This window comes from Chroicocephalus ridibundus, chromosome 9 (assembly GCF_963924245.1).
Source record: "Chroicocephalus ridibundus chromosome 9, bChrRid1.1, whole genome shotgun sequence".
NCBI classification, from domain to species: domain Eukaryota; kingdom Metazoa; phylum Chordata; class Aves; order Charadriiformes; family Laridae; genus Chroicocephalus; species Chroicocephalus ridibundus.
In genome coordinates, this window is record NC_086292.1 from 38,174,222 (window position 1) to 38,201,192 (window position 26,971).

The 26,971-nt window shown below is 38.8% G+C and overlaps 1 protein-coding gene across 3 annotated transcripts in view; it reads right to left on the bottom strand.

The window, feature by feature from the left end:
* The window catches only part of FBN1 (fibrillin 1), a 154,515-nt gene that overhangs the window by 96,291 nt on the left and 31,253 nt on the right, over positions 1–26,971 (bottom strand). For all 3 annotated transcript variants that reach the window (XM_063345778.1, XM_063345779.1, XM_063345780.1), the window contains exons 6-7: positions 4,308–4,505; positions 883–1,008 (exon numbers count right to left, since the gene is read on the bottom strand). In XM_063345778.1, coding sequence (XP_063201848.1) covers positions 883–1,008; positions 4,308–4,505 — 324 coding nt within the window. The remainder of the gene's footprint in view (positions 1–882; positions 1,009–4,307; positions 4,506–26,971) is intronic.

The following is a 26,971-nucleotide window of genomic DNA, read 5'->3' on the forward strand; positions in this document are numbered from 1 at the left end:
ACATCTTTACGATATTGAAAGTCAGCACTCCAAAAATCACTAACCACTTACGAAACTTGTCTGCTCAAATTAATTAAATTTTTGCCTAATGACTGAAAGGAAAATCAGTTGTAAGAGCTTAAAAACTACCTGGACTTCACAGTAAAGAAGATGAATCAAAGTTGTGCAATTGACACATTTCAGTACTATGTTCCTTATGTATCCAAAATACTCTTAAAGCAAAGGAGACGCCTATGCCCAATTATTATATTATAGGGAGAGAAAAAAATACTATGAAATCACAGTTAAACATTAATAAGATTCCATAATCACGCACTGCAAATTTCCACACTAATATCTAGCACCTGTTGTACTTCCAAAATAGGATGACCAATAAGGTAAAATGATTGTCCTTCTTTAACATCTGCAACTGTAAGGATGAGTTCAGAGTATAGTCCTGCAGTCTTCACTCAGCAGTGCTGAACTCCCACTAATGTTAAATACAGTTTACCTGAGCAGGCGGGAATGTGTTGAACCTTCCAGTCATATAAACTTTTTGGTTAAAAGAACCACACCGATACGTGTGCCTCAAGCATTTCTAAAGCAACATATCGGTTAAAAATACTTTTAATGTTTAATTTGTTTCAGATGTACCTTTAAGTCTTTTAAAATATTACGTGAATAAAAGGCTGGAAAGAGCTGCAGGGCCATTATTTAAGATTTTCTCGTTTAGAAGGAGAAAGGACTGTTATTTGTATTTGTTGTGAAGAATGCTGTTTGCAGATACAAGTGCAAAAGAGACTGGAAAGTTTGTTACAAACTTCTAAACAAAGTTAGCCCCAAAAAGACAACTTCTCCCCCCCCCAGTCTTTACTTTCAGAAGGAAGTTCTAAAAGTTCTTACCGTCACATTTTTGTGTCACTTCATTAAACTTGTGTCCAGCTGGGCATTTGCACTCAAAAGATCCAACAGTATTAATGCAATTTCCCCCTTGACAGATCCCAGGGATGGCTTGGCATTCATCCACATCTATCATGTAAAAAAGGAAAAACACCCACTTTTAACTCATTTCTCAAGAACAGCCATAATAATTTGTCTACACAGAAATTAAAGTAAATATGCCTAAATCCATTCTTCACCCATCATAATATTATGATACTTGCTTACGAAGACAGACACTAATTTTGTAATTACTCTATGCAAAGTATGATTAAGTACAGTACTCTAAATATTTTCTGCAAGAAATCACATAGTTATTATTGTTACAGACATTAAACATCTAACTGCTATTGCTTTGTTTTTCCAAAACATCTGGGGAACGGTGTGCAGAGAAGACAGCCTGCCAAAACCCAGGTTCCTTTAAAGTATCTGAAGCTGGGCACCCAAAATCACTTCCCCCTTGGCAAGTCTATACAGTGCACAGCGCCCCAGCGCCGAGATGCAGGAGCCGCAGAGGAGCAGAGCGCAATGTGCATGGCGGGGCCCTCATGGAGAGGCACAGGGAACTGCATAGTCATTACTGATGGGAATGATTAACTTGTCACTCCAGTTAAGATCAGCACCAATGACCTTAAGCTGGGGATTCAACTCAAGGGAGTCTCATAGCCATAATTAATGTCTCAGGAGAAATTATTAATTACCTGCTGATACATTCATAAATTTGAAAAGTTTTTTTCCCCACTTATTTCTCTCTCTTTGCTTTTAATTTTTTCACTCGAGAAAATGAAACAACAAAGATGATATCACAGGCTAGGTAGGAAGCTCAAGACAAACATTTTCAAGAGGCCCCAGTTTTTGGCCTCACAGCTATTTTTGCACAACAACATGTGTGTCGTCACTTAGCTGCAAAAGTGTTGCTATGGCTTAGTAACCGCTAGAGAAAAGAGACTGAAGGAGGAGGAGTGGCACTGCAATAGCAGAGCGCGGAGGCCTGGCTCACAGTCCCCGGGGGCTGCCCTGTGTCTGCTGCTCCCTGTTCTTCGGGAGCAGAGGGAGCACTTGCCAGTCTCCAACCCAAACGCCTGCGCTTCTTCCCCCGTTTCCCCAGGGAGTACCAGCTCCTGCTGGTAAAACCCGATTTCTCAAACTCTTGGGCTTCACACTAGGATCGGTTTCAACACAGGGACACAAGCTGAAGGAGATGACGCCTTCAAATCTCCCTTTACAAATCCCAGAGAGCCAGCTGTAAAGTGTCTTGTAGTCTGAAAAGCAAAGTATTATGTCTGTACAAAAGGCCAAGAGGCAATTTCCCTGGAAGCCACAAGTAGGAAGCTTCGGGAATGCCAAAGGGTATATCTGTACCACATCGCAGAGCATTATGTAAAAATCCCTGGGCTGACTGAACTGGGTCGGGGGGTGTAGCAGCGGAGCCAGAGCAGTGCTGTCCCGGAGATAACTGCTGTGCTGGGAGGCACAGAGCCCTTGCACTGCCTCAGCACCCTCGACACAGCCACACTGCTGCTGCGACTCCAGCTACAGCAATATGCTCGGCTTGAATAACAGTAATCAGCCAGACTTCATGGCACTGTACTGACTTAAAAAAAAAAAAAAAGTAATTAAAAAAAATAGAAGTCATGCTCCTGAGTCACAACGTCTTGTTTCAAAATCCCACCTTTTGGCTTTCATTTTCCTCCTTTGTATCTTTAAAAATCTCAGCTGTGATATTAATTTAACTTCCGGCCAGACAGACAAAGTCGAACTGTGGGCAGCAGTATTCTATTTACTTTTTAAAATAAACTTGCCCTCCCCTCCGTTTTAATTTTTTCTGACTTCTCCACACAATAATAATCGTTCCTTTTTCTCTTCAGAGAACCTGGATTTTATTTAACCTGCTTTCCCTTATTTAGATTGAATATGGATGTGAAATCCCTGAAATGTCTTCAGTCTGAATGGATGTTATCTGATTTCAAAAGGACTGGATTTAGTACAATTGTATGAAAAATAAAGCTAATATGTGGTTCCATAGCAGATCTGTTGAAATTATGAACACATTACAAGAGAAGGGAAAACTGGAAAGTACAAGTCAAACACACAGGGCCAAAATTGTGTTGGCACTGCATATAGATTAGCATAAATGTAGCTGCAGCAAGCAGAAGTAACCTTATTCCGAACTGCACAATCCCATTAGAGAGGTCACTGCAGCTTTTCCGTGACACAAACAAGAGGGATATAACTAGGTGTGGCATGAGTTCAGGGGTGTGGGCCACATATTTATGCACATAAGATTTCAGAAGTGTCCAGAACCTCAATTCACAGATTTCTGCACAATTTAGTTCTGCGCTTTACAGTGAGAGGGGCAACAGAATGGCTGAGGTCAAAATACACGCACATTATGTGGCATACACATCAGTGGTGCCCATCTCAAAAGTTCATCGTGCCTGTCTGCAGGCACCAGCCAGGGCTTGGCCTGTGACAGAGGATATCTACATTTTTAGTGCGATGGAATGCCTTGAAGTCCTTCATAAGAATTTCATGATTAAATAAAATTACTCATAGATTTGTCATCTTTATCTCCCCTATTTTCAAAAATATTGTAACTTATTAGAAAATGTTAGACAGATTGAAATAAACTAGCCCCAAAGATACGGTCCTGGGAATGTATAATCCACATCAGTTTAATACATAGCTGCCCCTGTTAACTTTCTCCTGTTTCCTGCCAGACATCCAGACAATAAAAGAATTTATACAGCTGGAAGTATTAGAATAAAAGCCAAAAGCAGTGTAAGGACTTTCTACGGTAAGGCATGCTCTGAAAGAAGTAAGCAACATCTGGGTGGATTTTACAATTTGAAACAAATGCAAATGCATTTCCAAAATTGTATAAAATATATAATAGGGCATTTCAGATGGCACGACATGGGCTTTTCTCCAGGTCAAAACAGGGTTGCTCGAGAGATAAGACACTCAAGATGAATCCAAAATCAACAAATTTTAGCTAAAAAGTCCCACACCAGATAAATAGAACAGTATTGCCACAGATTGATTTTTGCATGTTTTGAGTGCTTTTTCACACAGAATAAATTCCTCCACGGAATGATCGAACGGTACGCTCAGAAAAACACCATTATAGAACCAAGGGAAAGGGCTGCTGGCAGTGAGAAATTCATTAAGATGCTGGCTGCTCTCACATGACCTAAGTTACTAATGTACTCACTTGAACACCAGGCACTCACTGAGTCATGAAGTAATGCATCTGACAATGTTTTTCCATTCTTCACACATATAGCTGAGAATGGCTTAGGACAGGTTATTCACAGCAGTGTAACTCAATTAAGGTTAATCCAGTAACAATTTCAGCAGCTTTTGGGGAAGCTTTGCTGCTAACTTACCTTGACAGGCCCCAGTTCGAATGTTTGGGATGAAGCCTCGGCGGCAGGGATGCGGCTGGGCAGGACACATTTCACAGGGGTGGCCCCAAGCTCTCCCAACGGTTGCACAGCAAAGGGTTTTTGTGCAGACTATTCCACTGAGCTGTCCCTGGCACATCTGGTTGGTTATCAAAGTGAAGCAAGGCCCGGTCCTGTAATCTGCACCAAAGACAGGAAACCTAATCAGCATCACAATAAAAACGCACAACAAAACTCATAATACAGCAAAACAGCAGCACATTTAGGCAAGTCTTCTGCAAATAAATTGCCCACCAGCCCAACAATTTTACTTAGCAGTGTTCTGCAGAGGATTTTTCTCAAGTTTTCTTCTCATTCAAATCCACTGAAAATAAGCAGTTCTATAGATACATTGTGACTATTTTACCAGGAGTATTACGCACTTAAGATTCTGCAGGTCCCCTTTGCTGCTTGGTTTAATCTCTAGTAATACTCTTTGGGAGGACTTTTCATCAGTTGGTTTTAAATGTTCAGTGCATTAATTAAAGTAATACTGATAAAAGAGTTAGGACATGTTTATTTCCACAAGTGTTGTTCTCAAATAAGTCTCAAGGAAAGACACTACAGACTGCAGGAAGTTTTTTGAGGACAGTTTTCACTGTTATTTAGGCATATGCTGTACCAGATATGGGGGTAAGCTTTGCCTACAGCTGAATGGAGGGCATGTGGAACACATCTGCTTTGATTTGTTTACGGTAGGACAGGCCACTTAGCCCACAGACAGAATTAAGCTAAGATGTTCATAAAATACTAGTAAGAGGCTTTATTTTGTTCCATTCTCCAAGGGCAACAACCAAACAGTGGTATTGCCAGCTCCCGCTGTCTTCTGTACATCCGGGGTGCACACTCTGTTAATCCTTCACAAGTGACCCTAAAATGTTTTCTGCTATGGTGCACCAGGACAGAGTCCAGCGTCCTGTAAGCAGAGCCAGCAAATTACGAACCTGATGTTTGTCTGTTCTGAAATAGTTACCAGGTGCCTCGGCCAAGGACACTAAGTAATCCACACTATCTTACAGTCATGACATTATAAATTCCTCCAATTTTCATGCCACTTCCAAACTTTGTTAACAATAAGATGTTTGCACGACTCATTGATACAAAGTGTTAAATAGGGCAGAAGAACGGATGCCTTTCCCATCTGCCCCATCTCCCCACACCAGATGCACCTTGAAAATTATCATTTAACTAACCCTCATCCCAATCCAGGGATGCTGTGTCCATATACTATAATTCTGCTGATTAATCAAGCCACTCTTTGATATAATACACAAAATGGCTTACAGAAGTCCTGTAAGCTATACAATAGTGTATATTGTAACTATTATCTTCATCAATGAAACACAATCTTCTCAGAAAGGATATCAAATGAGTTTGAAAGACCTATTTCTGATTAATTTGTACTAAATGACACTAAATACCATTTACTCCTCATTAACTACGTATTACATCATATAATTGCTATTCTACCTTTTGCCTGTTTAACAGACCTACAATCACCCAGATCATCTCTTTTCCTTTTAAAATATTGGAACAACAATAATCTTCTTCCAGCCTCTGGAAATTTGTCATTTATTTCCAGATTTATGGAGGATTAACCTGCATGATGTGAAAACCCTATAGCTAAGCTCTTTTCAGCCTCCCTGGCACTGGTTAGCTGGACTAGCTGTATAAAAATATGTAAATGCAATTACTGCTATTTAATGTCATCCTTAAATGCTATCAGATTGCAAACATAAAATTTCTGTCTTATCCCTTCCACACAGTACAGCTACATTTACTGAACGCTTCTCCCTCCTCTTTCCTAGCAATTCTGTCAGCTTCATTATGAAATGGGTCAGAATCTCTAATAACATCTCTCTTACCCATCGTTTCTTAATTCCTTTCCAACACCTTAACTTTTTTTGGTTTGGTATTTTTCATTGTGCCCCTCCACTTCCCCGTATTAATTTTCTACACTAGAGCTTCTATCAAGTTCTTCTCCTGTTTTTAAGCATTTTTGTAACTGTTTTCATTTTCCTAGTTAGCTGGGCTTGTTTTGCTCCTGTCAAAACTTGCATTACCTTCTTTCTCATTTCTCATTGTAGAAATTCAGCTCTGGAAGCACGTAGTACAAACCCAAATATTACTGGTTTTATCTTATTCCTTCAACACACAAATTAATACAAATAAGTCATGATTCATTATAGCTATCAATTAAAAAATTTTAGTTCCAAGATCGATTCTTCATCCTTGAGCAAAATGAGGTCTAGGACAGTTATCTACTTTACTGTAGGCAAAACTCCCAATATTAAAATTCCTAATATTAGAACAATAGATGACAACTACTTTATACACCACGGTTTTGTGTCGGCAACAGGAAACCTCCAGTCTGCCTCCTCAGAATGAAGTCCCTCATTGTAGATTGTCCCTATGCCGTTTATATATAGACAGTTTAAAAGAGAGTCATTTTGTTCTCTGTCGCAGCGGGAAGCACGCGTCAAACAGTAGTGAATAACCCATCTTGTATTTTATGGTAGAATATGAATGGATCAGCATTTACAATTGTTTGCTTTCAAGCTATAAATGACTTAGCAGTGGCTAATACAACTTAGAAATATGGTGAACTCAATGAAGTTAACTTTATAATCACGCAAATCTTTCCACAAGGTTTCAGTAAGAAGTGGTAGGTCAAATATGCACTCAAAACCAAGCAAAGCCAGCTCCTATTTGTTATTATGCAAGTTCAAAGCACTTTAGTATAGAGAACTATAGACTTTATTTTCACCTCATCTTTTGCCTTGGTAAATTTTATTCTTAATACTCAGCTTTCTGCTGACTACAGCTTTCCTTCTATTTTCTCAAATACAATCATTCACCTTTTCACAAGTAAGATTTTCTTTTGCGGTCTTAATGGAAAATTCTAAAGGTCAGAAAATGCATACGAAAAATTTGGATGTACACACCGAGCAATGGCCACAAAGATCCACACTTCAAGTCCATTTTTTTTTTTATATAGAGGCTTAATAAAAAGAGCTCTAAAACTAAAGCGCTCATAATAGTGAGTTTAAGATTTTTTGACACATTACAAGATGAAGGCCTACGAGAAGGAAATGGGATTCCACTAACACAACAGCAAAACAAAAAGGGAATGGTATCACATGTAAAGAGACATCCTTGAGTTATATCATTTCCCTTCAAAGTGTTTGGTTTTATGAGTTATGCTGATTTCAGAAGATGCAGTAAACCCTAGGGTCTTTGCTACAAGGCACTGACTTGGGTTATGATCTTAAAACATCAATCTTTATTTTGTTAACAACACAATTTCCTTATATGTTCATGCCATTTGCGATTACTTCAATGAGTAAAGCTCAAACACAAGGTTCCAAGTGATCAGTCAGGAGTTGAAAAGAGAGAAAGGGGAAAAATATAGCCAGAAAAGCTATTACACAATTTGTTTGTTTGTTTGTTTTTCCCCAGAGGTTATTTCATTTTAACTGAAGAATGTGGAATCTTGAAATTATGTTAATAAAATGATTTTTTAAAGACGTGTAACCGATAATTCAAATGTTTTAAGTCACTTCTAATGCAAATTTCAGCACGTGCAAGCAGCCTTCAGTAAGGCATTAGTCACGGTTATCTAACAACTTTATCTGCTTCTTCACATACTTCTTAGCTATTTTGATAAGGAATAATTCCACAGGGAGCCTCAGACAAGTGAGAAGATGGCAGAAACTGTAAAACCACACTAAGTTCATACACTGACAAAAAGAGCAAGAGGGCAACAGAACAAGGCTGGTTTACACCATGCAAGAATCCAGCTTATTAAGTCCACAGGAAAGGATCAAGCTGCATTTTGATCTAAAACTTGTTCCTGTTTCAGCCACAATCATCCAATAATTCAAGTTATCTTCTCAAAAGATCCTGTATGTTCCTAAAAGCACCAGAAAGGCTGCTGAAATATGTAATACTGGCAGGCTTTGATCAAAACCAAGTACCGCAATAAATAATGGTAATTGTTCCAAGTAACGCTGGACAGCACCAAAGAGACTCCGAGCACGAGGATAATGCAAGACTTTCGACACCACATACACATCTTAAGCCCTCAGTTCATACTAACCTCTGTTTGTTTTCAAGCACAATGTAGTTTTTAATATAAAAATACAGTTTAAAAATTTTTGAGCTAATGGAACGCACATTAAACAATGATGCTAGTGCAAGGATGCTGGATGAAATTCTGGTCACTCTTTCCTTTAAGATTCATTCGTTACAAATCTCCTACAAAGAGTTCTTGATGTTTCAAATTAACAGCCTGATTTTGCAAACTGATAACCACCTGTTAGGGAGGTTGACAGACTCCTCCACCCCTGTTAAAATAAATGGAAACTGAATGGGTGCAAAGGTTGAAGGATGGGACCCTAGCAAGCCAGCATTTATCTTGTCACTATCAAGAGCTCATTATTGAAAACAGGAAAATGGCCATCTCTTGCCATCATAAAGAAATTGATAATGATAAAATGAGTGTTGTTTTTCCAGTTCTCAGCACACAGCATGCACAGCTCACACAGTACCTTGCGCTGCACACTAGCTGAGAGGCAAACCCAGAACGTTGCTTGGAGGGAGGAAGCATTCCTGCTAGCTGTTAGCACTTCCCGTGGGTAAATTCTGCATGAACCCCCAAATCCAGCCAAGACTGCTGTGTAACTGAAACCACCCTCAGCAATGCAAACTGGCAACTTTCCCTTTCTTTAGTACAGGGGAAAAGGGAAAAAAAAGAATACTCCATTATCATACAAATACTGAAAGAAAGGTCAGAAAGGGCTCTAAGGCAAGTGAAGTACCTTAAAGCTGATCTTTATTACAGCTTACTTTCCTGCCTAGCAGCATTTTTGTTTCTGCTGTTTGGCGGGTTGGTTTTGTGGTTTTTTTACCAGCTGGGGATAGAAGAGGAACATGGGAAGTGAGACAAGGCAGAAACACTGTCTCATCTCTGCAAAGGCTACTCAGCACCGCTCACGTCTGACCCATTGCGCTTGATAGCCACTGCCACTGCTTGGCCAGCCATCAGAAAAGAGGACCACAACCAGTTGTACCTGTGAATGCTCTTTTGGAAACTGATCTCATAGAGTCAAAGAATAAACTCTAGCTAAATAACTCAGTCTGAGTTTCAAGTAGCAGAATCCTTTTAACACAGTACATGACTTCAGGCAAAGTTCAACTATTTTTTTCTTAAGCACCCAAAATGTGTATTTCTAATGGAAATAAAAAAAAAGAATTTTATAGTAATTCTGTTTTTCAGTGGCATTCTTAAAGTACAAAGTGGATTTTTAAATGGTAAGAAAACTAGTAACTATGCAGTTACAAGCAGAAAAAAACACTGGGTAATTAAAATGCAGCACTCTGCAGGCAGGTGCAGGAACAGTATGAGAAACTGAGCTTCCAGCTTTCCCTGGCCTGGAATGGCGTGTGCTGGGAATGCTATATATCAGAAAAGATATCACATCCCTGTTATAGAGGGGGGAAGTTTGCCTTAAACACAACTTTTAGATTACGAAAAGTAGGATTAGAATTAGAAAAACAGATGATGGGATTTCCAAAGGAGTTTCCAAAAATGTCCAGTGGCTGGACACTTACATACGGGAAAAACTAATGGGGGAGAAGGGAACTCCAAATGTATCAACTCACATGTCACCAATAAGAATGATATGAGAATGACATCAAGCAAATTATATTTTTGGAGCAGAGATAAAGAGAGTGTTTAAAAAAAAAAAAAAAAGCTTTTACTGAGCCATGAATGAAGAATCTTAAATTAATCCTAAAAATAAACACACATATAATCATATTTACCAAAGCCGATTTAGGTGTGCTTGCACAAACGAAACTCCTATCACTTTTCCTGAGTTTAAAAACCAGGAATGGAAGAAAAGTATATCAGATATTCTGATCTAAAATCTGAATTAAATGGTGACACAATGGGAGTATGGACATGATAAGAAACTCCAACTCTTGAAATTATAGTTCTTTGAGCAAGCCGTGTTTCTTGAAAGGATTTGAAACCATACAATACCTCTCACTATACAAACGACTATACTGTTAATGGAAGAACATAGCTTCCATCACTGTATGTTTCACTGTACTTCAGTCATTTTACTCGCTTCTAGAGAAGGTAGCAATACTTTTAAAAACAATGGAGAAAACCACCATGTGCCTCACTTCAGGAGGCAGGATCTGCTGTGTCTGCAGCAAGAATTTTTGCAGTAAAAATTCCAAGAATTATAAAGAATCTCAGAACGGACACATGAGCAGTAAGCACCACCATAGCACAGAGAGTTACAGAACTCAAAGGCTGAGCATTTCAGGCTCAATTTCCAAACGTCCTTCAAAGTGATTCTAGGTATTTTCAGACACACTAAAATCTCCTGACAACGTCAGAGAGAACAAAGAGAATGCTTTACAGACATACCCCTCCCAAAAAATTAACCCAACCTGCGTGTGTCACTGTATCAGAGAAACAGGGAAAGGCAATACGCTCCTAATTCCATTTTCACTTGCAAAACGTTCCTATCAGTTGCTTGCAGGCTATCATGAAATCAGATTTTGCATACAGGACTTTGTGGCTTTCAAGTGAGGTCAGAAAAGTGAATGACCATGCTCAGCAACCCATGGGATAGCTACTCCTTACCTCCGTCTTTCTTAATAGGGGATGTGTCACACGTCTCGCTTCATGGACTGAATCAAGACCAGACTCACAACACACAACTCCCATGTTAGCTCAATGCACTGACTTCCAACCATTTAAAAAGTCAGACACAGTAATTCTCCATCCACAGGTGACACTGAAATGCCAGTTGATAAATGCATCCAATCACAACACTCTTTTTTCCACACGGGCTGTTTCCTTAATAATTACTCACTGTTAAGCACTCCCTGTCCTCTCCTCCCCCCAGCCAGACACCATTACTCACCCCAGTCAGATCCCAATGTGTCATCATTGGAAAGTACATGGCAAAGATAGCAGAGGGTGTTCAGAAGGAAAGAAAACAAAACTTGCTAAATATTTTAAAACTTATTTCCTACGATGTCTAACACTCCTTACCAATGAGGTTTAGCTGTGGTATGGGAAGAAATTATCACCATGCCACTTCTGTCTGCTCCCTTCCAGTGCCGGATACGGCTTCACATATTAACAAGACCCTTTCCCAGCTGCTTCAGCGCACAGCGCAGCACGGAGCTCAAATTGCTGAGATGTAACACTGGCTAGTGCTAAGATGTCACTGGAACTAGGGACTCGGAGTGCAACCATTCAGGCAGTGTTTCTGGCAGGGGTATAAATCTGGCAGCAGCAATGTCTCAGAATACCACAGCTGTGCTGCGGACAGATCACAGCTCCGAGTTGCCTCTCGTCATTTTAACAAGAGTAAAAAACATCCATGGAAGCATATCTAACACTTGCAATAAATAACTTCCACTGGTATCGTAACTCTTTATTCTGTATTAGTCAGCCACAAAATTCAGTTACTGCCTCATATATTCCAGCCCCAGGAATATTATCCTCTAATTCATGATTCTGATGACCCCATTTCTGCATGTCTTCCTCACCTTTGCTTGCTTCAAATTGTTCTCATATATTGACTTGCTGGCACACTTCAGCCTAAATTTATTTTCCATTCTGTAAGCTGCTTCACAAATCCATTTCTGCACAGATGATCTGTTTAACATGTTTATCTAGCAAATATTATCTAGTCTTCCTAGGATACTGATTAAAGAACAGGACTTTTAAACAACAGCTTACTAACCATGTGAAACTCACATTATCAGTTGCATTCAATGTACAGAACTCAAGCTGACCATTTTCAAAAGTATTTTGGCAACCCATTTTCAAGAACAAATATACAACTATTTTCATGCCAATTTTGTTCTTGCAACTGACCCAGTTCTCGAAGTCTGTAACTGAAAAGTAATAACATTACAGTAATAAAATAAAAAAATAATGTTCAAAATATTATTATAGAATTGGAGTGATTTGTTGCACACATTTTAATCCAACACGCAGACTAAGCATTTCACCAAAATCAAGGCTTTAGTTCTGTTGTTCCCAATTATGTGCGGCAGCAGTCCAAATACAGAAAATTGTTACCACATTTTATTCTTTTCCATGATGAAGAAAACAGTAAGCAATGCAGCTAAATGCAGAAAAACTTCTCATTTCTGAATAATCAGTTACCTGACAGACTCTTACCCACCCTACTTTGCTGTATAAGCTACAAAAGAACACTTCTTTGCAGATTTTAATTTTTCCAATTTCTTTCACAGGCTAGCAACAATGAAATAAAATTCTGAGTTGATTTCCATCTCTCTTTTGCAAAAAAGTAACTAACTTTGGTGACATATTTATTGTCAAGACCGGATGATTATTAAGGAGAATGGATTCAATTGAAGAACTCTGGAAGTTTCACTTAAAAAGAACAAGTTGGCTGAAGTTTATTACTACTTTTTAAAAAGAGTTCTTAAGAAGTGCCACGTTATAGAAACTCTCTTAACATACCACCAAGTATTAACTATTAAATAGCAAGGTAAAGACAAAGCTAGTCGACGAGCTCTGTGTATTTCTTCTCTTTGCCTGCAGAAGACACTGACTCTAAAATAACTGAGACTACCCCAAAGCAGGGCGAACTGTGCAAGAAAAATAGATCCTACTGACTTACAGAATATTGAATAGACCAACATCGAAAGAAAGGGAAAATGCTTCCAGACAATGCAACACACAGGTTTTAAAGAGATAGTGCTCACATTTACTGGTACAATACATTAGAAATAACCTTCTTTTTTTTTTTTTGTCTAAAATATAACTGTTCCTCTGCAGTGTCATGAAACACAATACAATTGCAGAGCACTGGAACGAAATTCAGTCCAGAACTGAAAACGGGTTATAAATAATAAAGGGGACGTGAGAGGAGAAAAGGAGCCAATTTCACTGCTCAAGCTAAGTGAAATACAATGAGTAAACATACAGCGGGAATGGTGAGAAGTTGACTCACTTTCAGTGTGGATGGCTTAAAGGGAAGGCAGTAAATGTTAATAATGATGTTTTGGGTGCTGGTAAGTATATATTATCATAATGACATACAGACAAATAACTTTTGTGGTCCTAACAGAATGCAGAACTTCTAAAGTCCTGGCAGCTCTTTAACAAGGTAATTAGAGCAATCAACAATTTCTTCTTACTCCTTTATAAGAGCTGCCAGGAATCTTCTGGCTTGTCCTAAGCAAGCTCCCTCTTTGCCATAACCCAAAAAGACCAGCACTCCTGAGAAATTATGGCGGTGGAAAACTTCCACGGACCGAAAGCAAGAAGCACGCAGATTGTATTCCCGTAAAGATTCTTCTCCACACAGCAGACAGCTCTCTGGCCAAACTTCTCCAGCCAGGCACTCACCCGGGTTTTTGTATTCTCAATACTTCTCATATACATGTATTTTTAGTGGTATGCTTTTAGTGATGTCAGATTTGATATGATGTAAATACTGAATATTTTTTTTATTAGCCTGAAGACTTTGGAATAACTAATACTGTTCTTTTTGAGTAAGGTTGTAACACAGGGGTTTATGTTGTAAACAGCCAGCCAAGAAGACACAAAAAGTATCCGGAAAGCAATGACAACACACAGTATTTTGATTTTCGCAGAAATATTTTAAAATTATTTCATTTCATGATTGCACAATAACCCCCCAAAAACTTCAGAAAGTGTTACAAATTTAAGTCAATAACGTACAAAAATTGCCTCAGACACTAATGTGTCACCTCTAACTTTACGGTGAAACACATCAACCACTTAATTGAAATACCATGCAACCCTGCGTTACAGGATCAGATTCCTTCCTCAATGAAACTGTGGCATCACTCTGTGTGTACACCACTGTAATCACGACCAGAACCTGGCTCATTTTGCATAACCACATATATGGGATTTGCATTAAGACTGTGGTCCAAAAATAAACACAGTAATAACATGCACTACTTAACTCTGAATGTCTGATGCTATCTCTGTTGAAATGTTACAGAGTACATGCCATAACTCTGGAATTATCTCATGTATTCAACACCTATTGCTAGAAGTAGGAAACATCTCTTTCCAAGAAGGCAAATGATGTAACCTTGACTCACAAATGCTTTCAACCAAGCAAGTATAATTTTATTAAAAATATATGTATATATTATACCCACCAATATAAAGTACATGAGATGCCAACACTCGTGTGTTTCATTAGTCTCAATTTTTTGTACAATTCTGGAGATATTGTTATGGACCCTACCCCTCAGTTATTATTCTCCTGGTCTTCTTTGGATTGTACAAGTTTTCAGTGAGTCTAGGGTTCTCTTTTCTTTCCTGTAATATTTACTAAAGCATTAAATTGCTCATTGCTAACTGTGAATCGTCTTCAGAAAATCTAAGATACAGAGCTTCTAGACTTCTACATTTATTGGAAAGAGGCAACGAACATCAGATATATTAGTATTTAATTTAAAAAAGTAAACTCGTATTATTTCTTTAAGGTCTATCGTAATTCCTGTCCCCATTGACCACTTGGTTGAAGGAGTCAATGAATGACTGGCATCAAGTGACTGAGGACTTTATGCATCCATCACATCTTTAATCTAAGGTTTATAGAAACTATTTATAACACTTGTCAATTAAATACTCTTTGTTAAACCCACATCAAAAGCCTGATTTTCCCAAGCAGCAAGAGACTGCACAACTAATTAAATATCTTAAAACAGGGCGGCGGGAATAAGATATGAATCCTCAATTATCAAACTTCGGGTCAAGTTCTCTTCTTACTTGCACGCTGCAGGCAAGAAGATTGAAAGGTCTTTACTGACTCTTCTGTTAGCGATGTAATGAAGAGCACATTTTATTTTATTTTTTAATTTAAGAGATTGGTTAGGAACAATTGTAAGTCTTTCTAAAAGTCTTTGAATTACCATGAATACTCTAGCCAAACAGGGCAAACTTCTTATGCATTTACTCAAAATGCAAGCAACTACACATTCTTAGCATATTGTTTAACATTTCTTAACTTTTTAGATGCCTTTGGCCTTTTCTTATTCGTCACACTTGCTATGTACATATTATTTTAGTGTAACAGGTATTGCAGATCTATTTTTACCTCACCACTGGAAACTGGCATCTCTTCTACTTGTTGATGGGAATGTCAGGTCCTAAGATTTCATATGCCTCCACACATAGGCCAAATAATTAAACCTTGGGAAAAAGTCACCAGCCTGAGTGCCTTGAACACAAACATTCAAGCTTTGAGACCGAAATCTCGACAGATTTCTGTTTCCTCCCTATTAGACAGGACTTCATGATTTTGTTGGTGCCCGGATGTGGACATCCAGCATGAAGTCCCGGTCTCACTTACAAGTAAAGGGTTAGACTCATTGACTTTGACGAGAGAATGACAATTCAGCTAGGGAATCCCGTTGCCTGTGACTGTGCATGCACACACCCACAGGCAGAAAACAGCCAGCGTTGGGGGGGGTGAGGGGAAGAGAGAGATCCACCCAGCTTTGAAGGCCTCTTTCCAAAAGCTGGTCCATACTGGCTCAACTGAAAGTGACACACTCCAATTGTATTTCACTAATTATGTGCTCACAGGGAATAGCATCAGAATCTTGGAAACCATCATTTGTACCAAACGGTTCATTAGACTGATTGCCATACAGTTTTGTATGATTTCTCACTACTTATTTTAGAGATTCTGGGTTGAAAAAGAAGGTTCTCTCACCTCCATGCTGCGTAAATCCCAGTGGTCCTTCAAAGCTGATTTTTTTAATTTTTTTGCCATGACAATCACTGAAATTTATCTGGGTAAATGCACAGAACATCTGGAATTAATGGCTTCAATTAACATAGTTCATAGAAGTGGTGCTCCAGAACATACGTCAGTGAGAACCAGATATGTAATTTTTATTTGGGGAACGTGGGAGAAAGGAATCAGGGGTTTAGCAAATGAGGCAGGTGTCTGTGAATAGTTAACAAGGGCACTGAGGGGAAGGAACAGCTCTGGCTTGTTTCTTTATATACTTCAACACCGTAATGCTGATTTCATACAAAAATGGGAGATCCCAGTTGAAGGGGGATGATGGATATACATGCATATATATGCACACATACTTGCACTCCCCCTCCCCCTCTTCCCCCCACAAAAAAAATAAGGCAGAAGTTTTGTTACACTCTGGCTATACAGAGATTCTCCAAAAGTTAAGTAAATGCTCAACATAATAGGAATCACTCGGATTTAGGTCAGCAAACTGCAAGCCTCACTAACTCCCAACACAGGAGTACTTAACCTTTGAGTAACACGGGTGCCTTAGCCTGTCACACAACCCCAGCCTCCCTTTCTCAGTTTACACCGCATGGCGTAACACGCTACATAGCTTGGCGTAGTTACGCATCACTGCTAATGCATCATGATATATGAGTAGTACCAGAACCTAAACCGTTATGAAAATTAGAGCGCCACACAATGCAGAAGCCCTTTAAATACATTTTCCATTCTTAAAAATCATTAAAATGCCTTTAAATTAAGTATAGTATTTATAGATTTAACTATGCTATTTATAGATAAAATAATAATTTATGTAAAATTTACTAAGCCCTTACAGGCTTTGCTTCTGTTTACAGATAAAAGTATCCGCAGAAACTGCTGTTGATCCAGATGCCTGTCTAATACATAATACTTCACAGCCTTACAAAATGCTCTGCATAAAAGGATGGAAACTGCTTTTTGGCCTACTTTCTACACTGACATACTGAAGAGGAGGGATAGTCTTGTGGTTGAGACACTTGGCTGGGACCGAGATGACCTGGGTTCAGTTTCAGACTCCGCTACAGACTCCCTGTACGTCCTTACACAAGTGACTTAATCTCCCTGTATATTAGCTCCCCACGTGTAACGTGGGGCTGCCAATACTTCTGGATGCTGGTGGGGTTTTTTCCTCTTCAGACTACACAGCCTTTGGGACACAGACTTGTGTGTTTTGTGAATGATAAAGGGAGCCTCAAGCTGAGTTCAGGCCTCTTGGCATTACCGTAATAAAATGAGAAAAAGATTTTTCACATAATGTTTTTTGTGTTAAGACCCTTCAAGGTTTTTTTGTGTTTAGTTTTTTATTTTTATGTTCAATTAATTGTCAGTTTCTAGTAAAAGACCAGAGGAATTAGCTCCTGAGATTTTTTGTGCAGGGCGAGTGCAACAGCAGCAGAACACATTCCACAGAAGAACTCATGCACAATCAATTAGGTCGTCTAATTAATTTTCCAACTCAATAGATTCTATGAACTCTTTTTTTTTTTTTTGCAGAAACATATCTATACTGGATACACATGTGTAAAAGCAATCAAAAAACTTTTAAAATCTTAGAGAAAGACAGATGATATTCACTTGAAGGGAAGGGGCTGCTACATGGGAACAATGCCCTCTCACATGGGATTCATATTTCTGTCATGAAAGGAGAAAACACATACAGGGGGATGACAGTATCTTCTAGTTGACAAGGTTGTGTAGTTACCAGTAGGGACTGACTTGTTAATCAGTATTTAGACTGATTTATGATACTAGGTACCCTATAATTAGGGAGAATGAAAACATTGGCCATGTGGAGAGAAAAAGCAAAAGAAGCACTTAGAAAACAGGTTTTGTCCCAAACAGGGACAAAAAGTATAGATATTTACAGAGGTTTTAACCACAGATGACATGAGGTACCTTATAGCATCTAATAACAGAGATCTGTTTCCCCAGACCTAACTCAGACAAAACTTCAATTAGCATCAGCAGGATCTGTGTCTGAATGAGGACTCTGGGATCAAAGATGGAAATAAGCAGAAGAACGGCCACAGAATTTTATGCCCTCTCTCGCAGAGACTTCAGCATCAAATTTCAACTGCCATGAATTTTCCCTGCACTTCCTTTCCCATCATTGTGATCACCCAAAAGTACTTATTCCACACTAAAATAATGAAGTGTTCGTGAGACTATAGCTATAATTGCAATGTCTGAATTAAAACAGTGAGCTGTGACGTTTCTAAGAGTCCTGAGGGAGATGACAGTGAGTTATAGAGAATACACAGATACATGATGATCCACAATTATGGGAAAGATCGCACAGAAGCGCGACGAAGTGCTTCAGTTGGGATATTATCACAGACATTTCTATGTAAGCACAGACTAGATTTATAAAGGAACTTACTAAAAGGCCTGTAGGAAATAAAAAAGTGATAAACAGAATTGTTTCTCCAACCTATAACACTAATTGGTGCTCTGTTAGTAACTATTTTCGAATAAAGCAGTTGCTAGATCAGATGAACAGACAAAAGTGAGACAGCAAGCTCTGGAAAAGATGCATGCTGCCTGTAGGTAGGAGAAAACCAGACCAGAAAGCCTTCAGGGAACAAGTGTGAAGGAAACAAGGATACAGAGAAGCAAAACAGCAAAGGAGCACAAGGAAGAAAAACAGGAAGGCAGCAAAGACGGGATGGATCAAAGCAAATCTAACAAATGAGTGGGAGGCACAGAGACATGGAGAGATAAACAGTGGGAGCCAGCAGACACCATGTGTGAGAAGGGGAGAAAAGGAAGGGGAAGGGAAGGAAAAGGCCGGCCAGCCCAAGTGCTTTGCCAGCCAACCAGGAGAGGGAGGTTTGCCAGGACAGGCCAGCCAACTAACTAGTTAAAAAGGAGGTCCAGGGAGCCAACTAGTAGAGAGCAGCCAGCCAGGCAAGGCCAGCCAGGAGAGGAATCTGTGTATCAAGTAGAACGGGAGCAGTGCCGGCTCCAGCCAGGAGCTGGGTGACCTGCAACAAGCGCCACGCTTTGCAGGGGGGAAAGGGTATTAACAGCGCTCACCTTCATGCTCTGCCAAGCAAAAAGATGCCCGAGAATGTCACAGCAATGTGATGAGCATCTCTTTGACACAGTAAACCGCAGCATGCCACCAGGCTATGCACTCTGAAATATCCACTAGCTACCACTGGGTCACCAAGTATGAATAAACAATAACTACACAAATTGCACATATTGACCACTGATTTTCCCAAAGGGTGTTTTGCTCCCATCTCTAGAGCTGATTCCCATATTCTTTTTCTACTTTGATATTTTCAAGCTGATAAGGTACAAATTATGTACCCTGACATTGTTTGTATAGTTCAATATTATAATCCTAAATCAGGAAAAACAAACACCAGGCCAGTGATAAATGAGGATTCGAGATAAAAAAGGGGTTACAAATCACATGAAGAATGGACTAATTCCAATCCTAAACACTGACAACATACAGCTTGTCTGTTAAAATAGGCAGCTCCTATCTATCCCTCTCAAAAAAATAAAATTAAGTGTATTGAATAAGGAAAAATTTAAAACTGTGGCTAATGGATATCTACAGATAGTAAATACTTGTGCTCTCTTCTGAAATATTTTTTACGCTGAAAGAACAATTGATTGGAGCAGCACAAACCTTGGCAAGGCCTAATTGTTTTCCCATCTTTAGATTCAAAATTCATCTTTCAAAAAAGGAAAACAAATGAGCAGTAAAAGATGAAGACTTAAATTATTTCTGAGAAGAACAAGCTCCGTTTCACAGTCACCACACTGTTAAGTGCATCCTGTTCATTTGTATCTCCCCCAAAAGTCTTCCATTTGTAACTCAGCATCAGACGAAGTAGGTACTGAGGTTAACAAGTGATCCTGTCAAAAAATCAGGACTCACAGGACGAACAGAAGTGAGGTAATCCATCTGTAAGCAATGACTCAATGCTTCCCTTACCCTTCTGGATATAGAATCTGATCCACATCAGTGAAACCCTTGAGTTATCTTTTTCCTTTTAACTTCACTGGGCTTTGAATGAAGTATTAAGCCGTTAGGAAGCTAGCAGTCCAATTCAGCTCCCCTAGCCCCCTCAAGCCAAGAGCAGATTCACAGCTGCGACAGGGGACATTTTAGGTATTAAAAGCTGACTTCTGCTTGGGACTGAGCGCAAGAGAATGGTACATGACAGGCAGTACCTTGGGGTTCCTGCAACTGGTAAGGGGCGAGAGAGGAAGGGAAGCAGGATGGAGCTCCCATTTACTGCTAGGGAGCCACAGACAGTTAAGAGGGGTAAGTGTATAGAGTATGGCATAATGCAGTTTAAAGTTCCTCTGTGGGAGCTCTGGCATCTCCCTATGCTCCGAGGTTTAGCAGTTGCAGTGCCAATTTGAACTTGTACTTAAAAATCTAGGAATTATTGTCTTTCAATTTTTAATAGAACGGGTACATTTAGGAATCTAGGTGGTCACTGATACACATGTGCATCACCCAGCAATATTGGTGGAACAACAGACTGTTCTGAGTCGTGTCTAAAGTTTCAGCTGCTTGTAAACCAGCACTGTGGGAAAACTTTTAGGTGGCTTTAAAAAAAATTCTCATAAAACAGTAGAAAGCTCATAGTTTAAGACATTTCAGTGGAACAAAAAACTTCCTCCTGATTATCACAGGTATTTTGCACTATATCCAAAAGGTAAGACGTCTCACAAAAATAATGTCTTTTATCTACATCATTCTTGTCAGAAAAGTGCCTGAACATCTATTTTAATAATTAAGCTTCAGGTTTCAACTACACTTGTGATAAGTAGCGTTCATATTAGAAAAATGTTTTTAAAGCATCAAATAGTTTAGTCTTACAAAATAAAACAAGCTTGCAGTGGTTAAATTGCCCTTACATAAGAGCTTTTTATTAATGTGTGAATATACTATAAGCCTAAATTATAATGTAATTTACCCCACACATTTGAAATGAGATAACCACTGGATTGGAACTCTTGCCTGACAGCATGCTGATCTCCTTTTCCCTCCCCATTTCATTTAATTAGGAACTTGAAATTGAATCAGCAACTTTTAAACAGCTGCGTAAAAGCCCTGGTCACAAATGCGATCTCGCGTATTTTTCACGTGAGCCTCAGGCCGCCGCTCTGCCAGGCTGCAAGCCTGCTGCCTGCCATCTCCTCCTGCTTCCAAAGAGGTATAGAGAACCACTGGCATCCTGGGTGCTCTGTCTGCACAGGATACCTCTGCATCACTATCACACCACTGCAAACCACACACAATACTGACTACTTAAAATAAACACCTAACTGAAATCAAAGCAAAACAACAACAAAAAAACCCAAACAAACAAAAAAAAACAAACCAAAAATAAGCCCACAAAACCCAAACCACCAACCAAAAAACCAGCACAAAGACAACATCTCATGGAAAAAGGAAGGCCCAAAACCCTTCCACATCCACTCCAATTTAAGCATAACTTAAATCCAACTAAAATGAATGCAAAGATCTCCTCTGGATTTAAAAGGGCTACTTGCACTTCATCAGAGGCTTTTGGAGGACACATATACAAACTTCTCTATGTGTTAACTGATGTACGTTAACACACCTGCATTACAAGAAACACTTTAGAAATATCACATGAAAGATTGTGCATTCTGCACACAAGCCCAAACGAAAAAGCACACTACATTATAAAACTGAAAGAGGTTGTATGTATTTTGCTTGCTATTTACTCTACTAGAATATTTCTTTTTCATCATCTTGAAATCCCAAATTGCTGTTAAATACATACCATTCCATATAATGGTACTTTCCATACCTTACAGCCACAGATAACAGTTTTCTTTGCTAAAACATGTTCATATTTGCAACTTATGCCTTTGAGCACTTCTTACTTTTATGCAAAATTACTGATTGATAGTATTGTGTAGTAACACAGCATAGAGCTAACTGCTTTCTCAATAACCCTGCACACCTTCTTGAAACCTGGCTGACAAGACCTGATCATGTCAACTTTTGACTCCTGATTCAAGGCCCACCCAAGTCTTTGGGTGTCCCTTTGTTTGACGTGAGTAGGTTTTGGATCACTTCCATAGTTACTGAAAAGTTTCACCCAGGCTTCGCTTCCCTGAACGGCATAAGACTTCTTCCTCTGAGTTTAAAATGCTGCCCAAATGTTTGAATATACAACCAATACACACGCACTTGTATGTGTGAAATGCATGTATAATCTACCCTCCGGACATAGCAAAACAAAAAGCTGTACAATAAACGTAAACTGTTCCCTGCAGGGTTTTGGCACTAGTTCACAATAAGTGGCAAATCATTACCGCTTTTGATGTTCATTGTAATGTTAGCCATCTTGAACTCTTCTGGTATTTCCTTGGATGCAACGGGCAGTTGCCTAGAAATTTCATTTGTGGTATTTAATGCCGAGTCACTACATAACATTTTATAAGATGACCCAAGTATTTATGAACAAGAAATAGAAGTTCCATGTGCATATGCACAAAACGCATCTGATTTGTTTAAATGATTTCAGACACTAAAAAACACAATTCTTATATCCAGAATGAAGAACTGTCAGTCTCTTAGTAGTGGGAGATGTCAATAAAAGCTCCTCTAGCTGCACTCCAGAAAACTACAATTTAATGTCAAAACTATCTCAAGTCTTCCGAGTAAGTCCCTCCTCCATTATATTGAATTCAAAGGAATTGTTACCATTTATTTCAAACAGGACAGATACCACTCCTGGTGTGTTTTGGGGATAGTCACATCGTTGCAACAGCAGCAAGGCTTTGCATCAGAGTAACAAAGAGAAATTCCTCCCAGCTTGAGACTGAAGCGGACATCAACAACATAGGCTGAAGGAAGTTGTTATTTCTATTCAAAATTCTAAACAGCTGTTTTCAAGGCAGATTAAAAGATTTTTCAATGTTTGGATTCAACTCAAGAGCTTTATCTAATGCATACTTTGTATTTGAGTATTTGTTGAATTAGAAATTTAATAGAGCAGCTGAGTATTTTAAAATCTTTTGGAAGATGTGAAAAAGGGATGTGAACTCTAGCACACCCTGTAAAACATAAATTTCTTACCAAAAGAATATGTTATTCATGTGCTCTGTACATTAGGTCAATTATTACTCACTTTCTTTGGAGAACAACCAAGTGCCTCCACCCTTTATAACAGAGCACTGTAATCAACTGTAGTAAGAATAGCCGAATTATTCTAATACACATTGGTGGCTCAGGCCCTAGCTCAAGAAGGCTTGAACAGTAAGAGACTAAGATGGATTTACCATCACCTTTACTTTTTTGTTTTTAAAGAGGGGAAAAAAATTAATATTTCCTTGTACACCTTTCTAAATAATTTATTTTTCACATAAATGCGGAAAAAATTATAAAGAGGAACCCTTTAAATTGGCCCTCCAATTTAAACACTTCTGTTATTTAATGACAAATTCCATAAACATTCTGATACCAATACTTCTTCCACTGCACGTCTTTCATTTCCGCTAACCCAATTTAACCTCTCATCTTCCTTGCAGTCAGCAGCTGTACAAAGCATTTTTTTGGTACTGACATCAGCAAGTGACTGAAGTGCTAGTGCTAGATTTAAAATGCCTTCTAAAACCACGACTTTTTGTATTGAATTTGGAACCGAGTTTGATACAACTTGTACTGTTAGTTTAATATAGTATCACCTTTCATGGAGCCGTATCTTGTTGGGCTCCTGCTGGGACCAGAGAGCTGAAATAGCACAAGGTTTAATGCATGGCACTTCATTTTGCCCAGCCTGGCTCAGGCCAAGAGAAGCATTTCAAATTATTTAGATAACCACACAGATTAAATACCCAGCAAGATAGCTTGCTAAGTCATTCATCATTTGCCATTCCTGGACTGTGCTTGTGTCTAGCAATGTTTTTACTAGAAGAGCCGTTCAGATGAATGGAATGCACATCTCCGCTGGGTTTCCCCTGCCCGAGCGGGAGTCTAAACTTCTCAACCTGCCTTCAACGCTCTCTTCCTGAGATCTTCTTGCCTATCTTTCCCCCTCACCTGCTTCTCTTGCTTTTTCTTTATGAGCCCCTATATGTCTACCCAATTCCAGTGTATTAAAACATTACCCTCTCCTTATTTCAATCCCTCAAATTGTCCTCTTATTACTCCTTTGATCTTCACCTCAAGGATCAAGTTAACTGGAACAATTCACACTGTGTGCTGCAGTTTAATTCCAGACATAGTATCTGCATCATTAAATTGTATCTTATCTTAAAGGTTATTGCAGCCCAAGTAATCTAACATTGACTCTCCTTTCATAGCTACATATCGCTTACCTCTTTTTTAACTGCCCATTTCGATGGTAGATCTTTTTGCCTTTAAAGCCTGCAGTCTGGAAGTCATTTTTGACCTGTGGTTTCTTTTGAAGCCTGTATTAATCTGACTGTAAAGCTGTCATACTACCATTTTACAAATCTCTCCAAGTTACCACCCATACTGTCCCACCGGGACATGGAGATTCCTATAAAGGCTTTCATCATATCCCAGCAGGACAATTATAATTCATTGCTCTCTGGTTTTACTATTACCTCTTATAAACATTTCAAGCTCAACTAGTATTCTGTCACTGTACTGCTCAACTGAACTAAGATGTCTGGACATATTATTCCAGCAGAGAGACTAGTCCAATGGCCCTCGAAGAAGCAGTTCAAGGGGTCTCACTGAGATCCATCCTAATTGCACTCTGAAGGAAGTGCACAGCATGCTCTTTCCACTGTATGTTTACCCCTTCATTTCTTGCTGTAATTCTCAGAAACTTAAGCAGACACAGGAGCTTGTGAGATCCTAAAATCTCCCATCACTGAGGGACCCAGTCTCCTCAAAAATCAGGTGAAATTATCAGTCAGGTACCTAATGGGTCTCCCCATCTTTTTGTTTTAAGTGACAAGCAAATGAGTACAGCCAGTGTCAAGTGCAAATAGGAAAATTCCCCCGACTGTGTGTGTGTAGTTACTAGCGTTAATAAAACCATTCCCTATCCCACATCCCGTGAACCACTGTAATTTTGTCAGCTTATTTTACATTTTTAAACTAACTCTTCCATTTTTAGGATTTTCTTAGGCAAGTACACTAGAAATTATCAGCAGACACGCGCTTTCATTAACTCAATCACTGCCACAATACAAACACCCTCTAGATGGTAGAGCACACAAATAAGAAAAAATGCAAAACATCGAGGATTATGAATGCTTTGACAATGTTAGCACTGAATCTTCCTTAAATGGCTAGCAGGTTTGAATGACACAGAATGAATCAGGTGCTAACAAGATTTCATATTTCTGTTCTTAAAATACTTAACTTTATGTGTACCTATGTGTGTACACACACATATGCATTTTTAATAACTTTCCCACTTTTAATTACTTATCCCTAGCCTTTACACATCTTCCTATAAAGAGAAATATTGAATCTTGGTTTCTTTACATAAGGAAACTCTGCCTTTTTCCAAAAGGAGTTTTTTCTGGATAAGCAGTGCAAAGCTAGGCTCTGTTTTAAAGCAGAGGAGAATTTGGAGAGTGATCTTTCTCTTAGGGCTCCTTTCTTTTCAGACCTTATTTAGGCCTCTTTTCTTTCCCTACAGCGTTTCTCTAGAGTGCCAAACTGTACAAGCTGTCACTGAAAAAAAAATACATGTAAAAACCACTCAGTCATTATTTGTGAACTTCTCAAGGCCAATTGGAAGTATGAATGTGACTGTCCTTACAGCAGCTCTTAGGCAGTTATTCCTATAACCTTTTGCAACTTTTATGCTGAGGTAGGATATGAGATTTCTAAATGTAACAGCTTACTTCAGAAAAGCTTTGATTTTTACAGAGATTTCATCAACTCTGTTACAAGTATATTGCAAGGAAACTTACATGTGACCAAACAGTTACAACTGACGATTTTGAGCACCTCTGCGTAAGATGCACTTTCATTAGCATTTTGCAGCTGACCTACATAAAAGAATTGTTTTACCTGGAAATGCCCCTGTAAGATTATCCTTGCATTAGGTATGATCTATGATGGTTTAAAAGACGTTCTCTTTTTTTTTTTTGTTAGAACTGACCATCATGAAAGTTTTGAATCACTTTAAAAAACAAACAAAAAAACCAAAAACACAAAGAAAAAATGAAGTCCTTGACTTGACTGAGGTATCACACATACTTATATTTTTTTTTTCTGTGGCAACTGTAACAAAAATTTTCAGCTTACCAGCTCAGTAAGAAAAAAAGATATGAATGGAAAATATTCATATAAAATTTCAAGGCGATTCACAAGGAATGTTTTCACTGTAACAAATAGAAAGATTTCAGGTAGCCGTGCTTTCTCATATCAAAATATATTGCAGCCCAGAGAAGAAGGAACATTTTTATCCATAAGCAGCTAAGTGAGCACTGTTAGATAAGTTCTCAGCTGCATTTGCTCATTCCCTATATTATATTCAACTCTAGGAGTCACCATTTCAAAAACACCTTTTCTATGGAAAGCTCCACGAGAAATTAGTTGTGCTTAGCTATTTCATACTCTACAAGTTTTGTAGTGACCCAGGAATTGGCAGACAGCTGAAATTATAAAAATGGAGATGTTACAATGGTACTAAGAGAGCAAGAACGGCTTGAAGACACTCATTCTGAAGGCCTCAAATGCAACACCGCATTGCAATGACAACTAAAATCAATAAAAGCTGACTCAATCTTTCCGCACACACACAAAAAATCTGA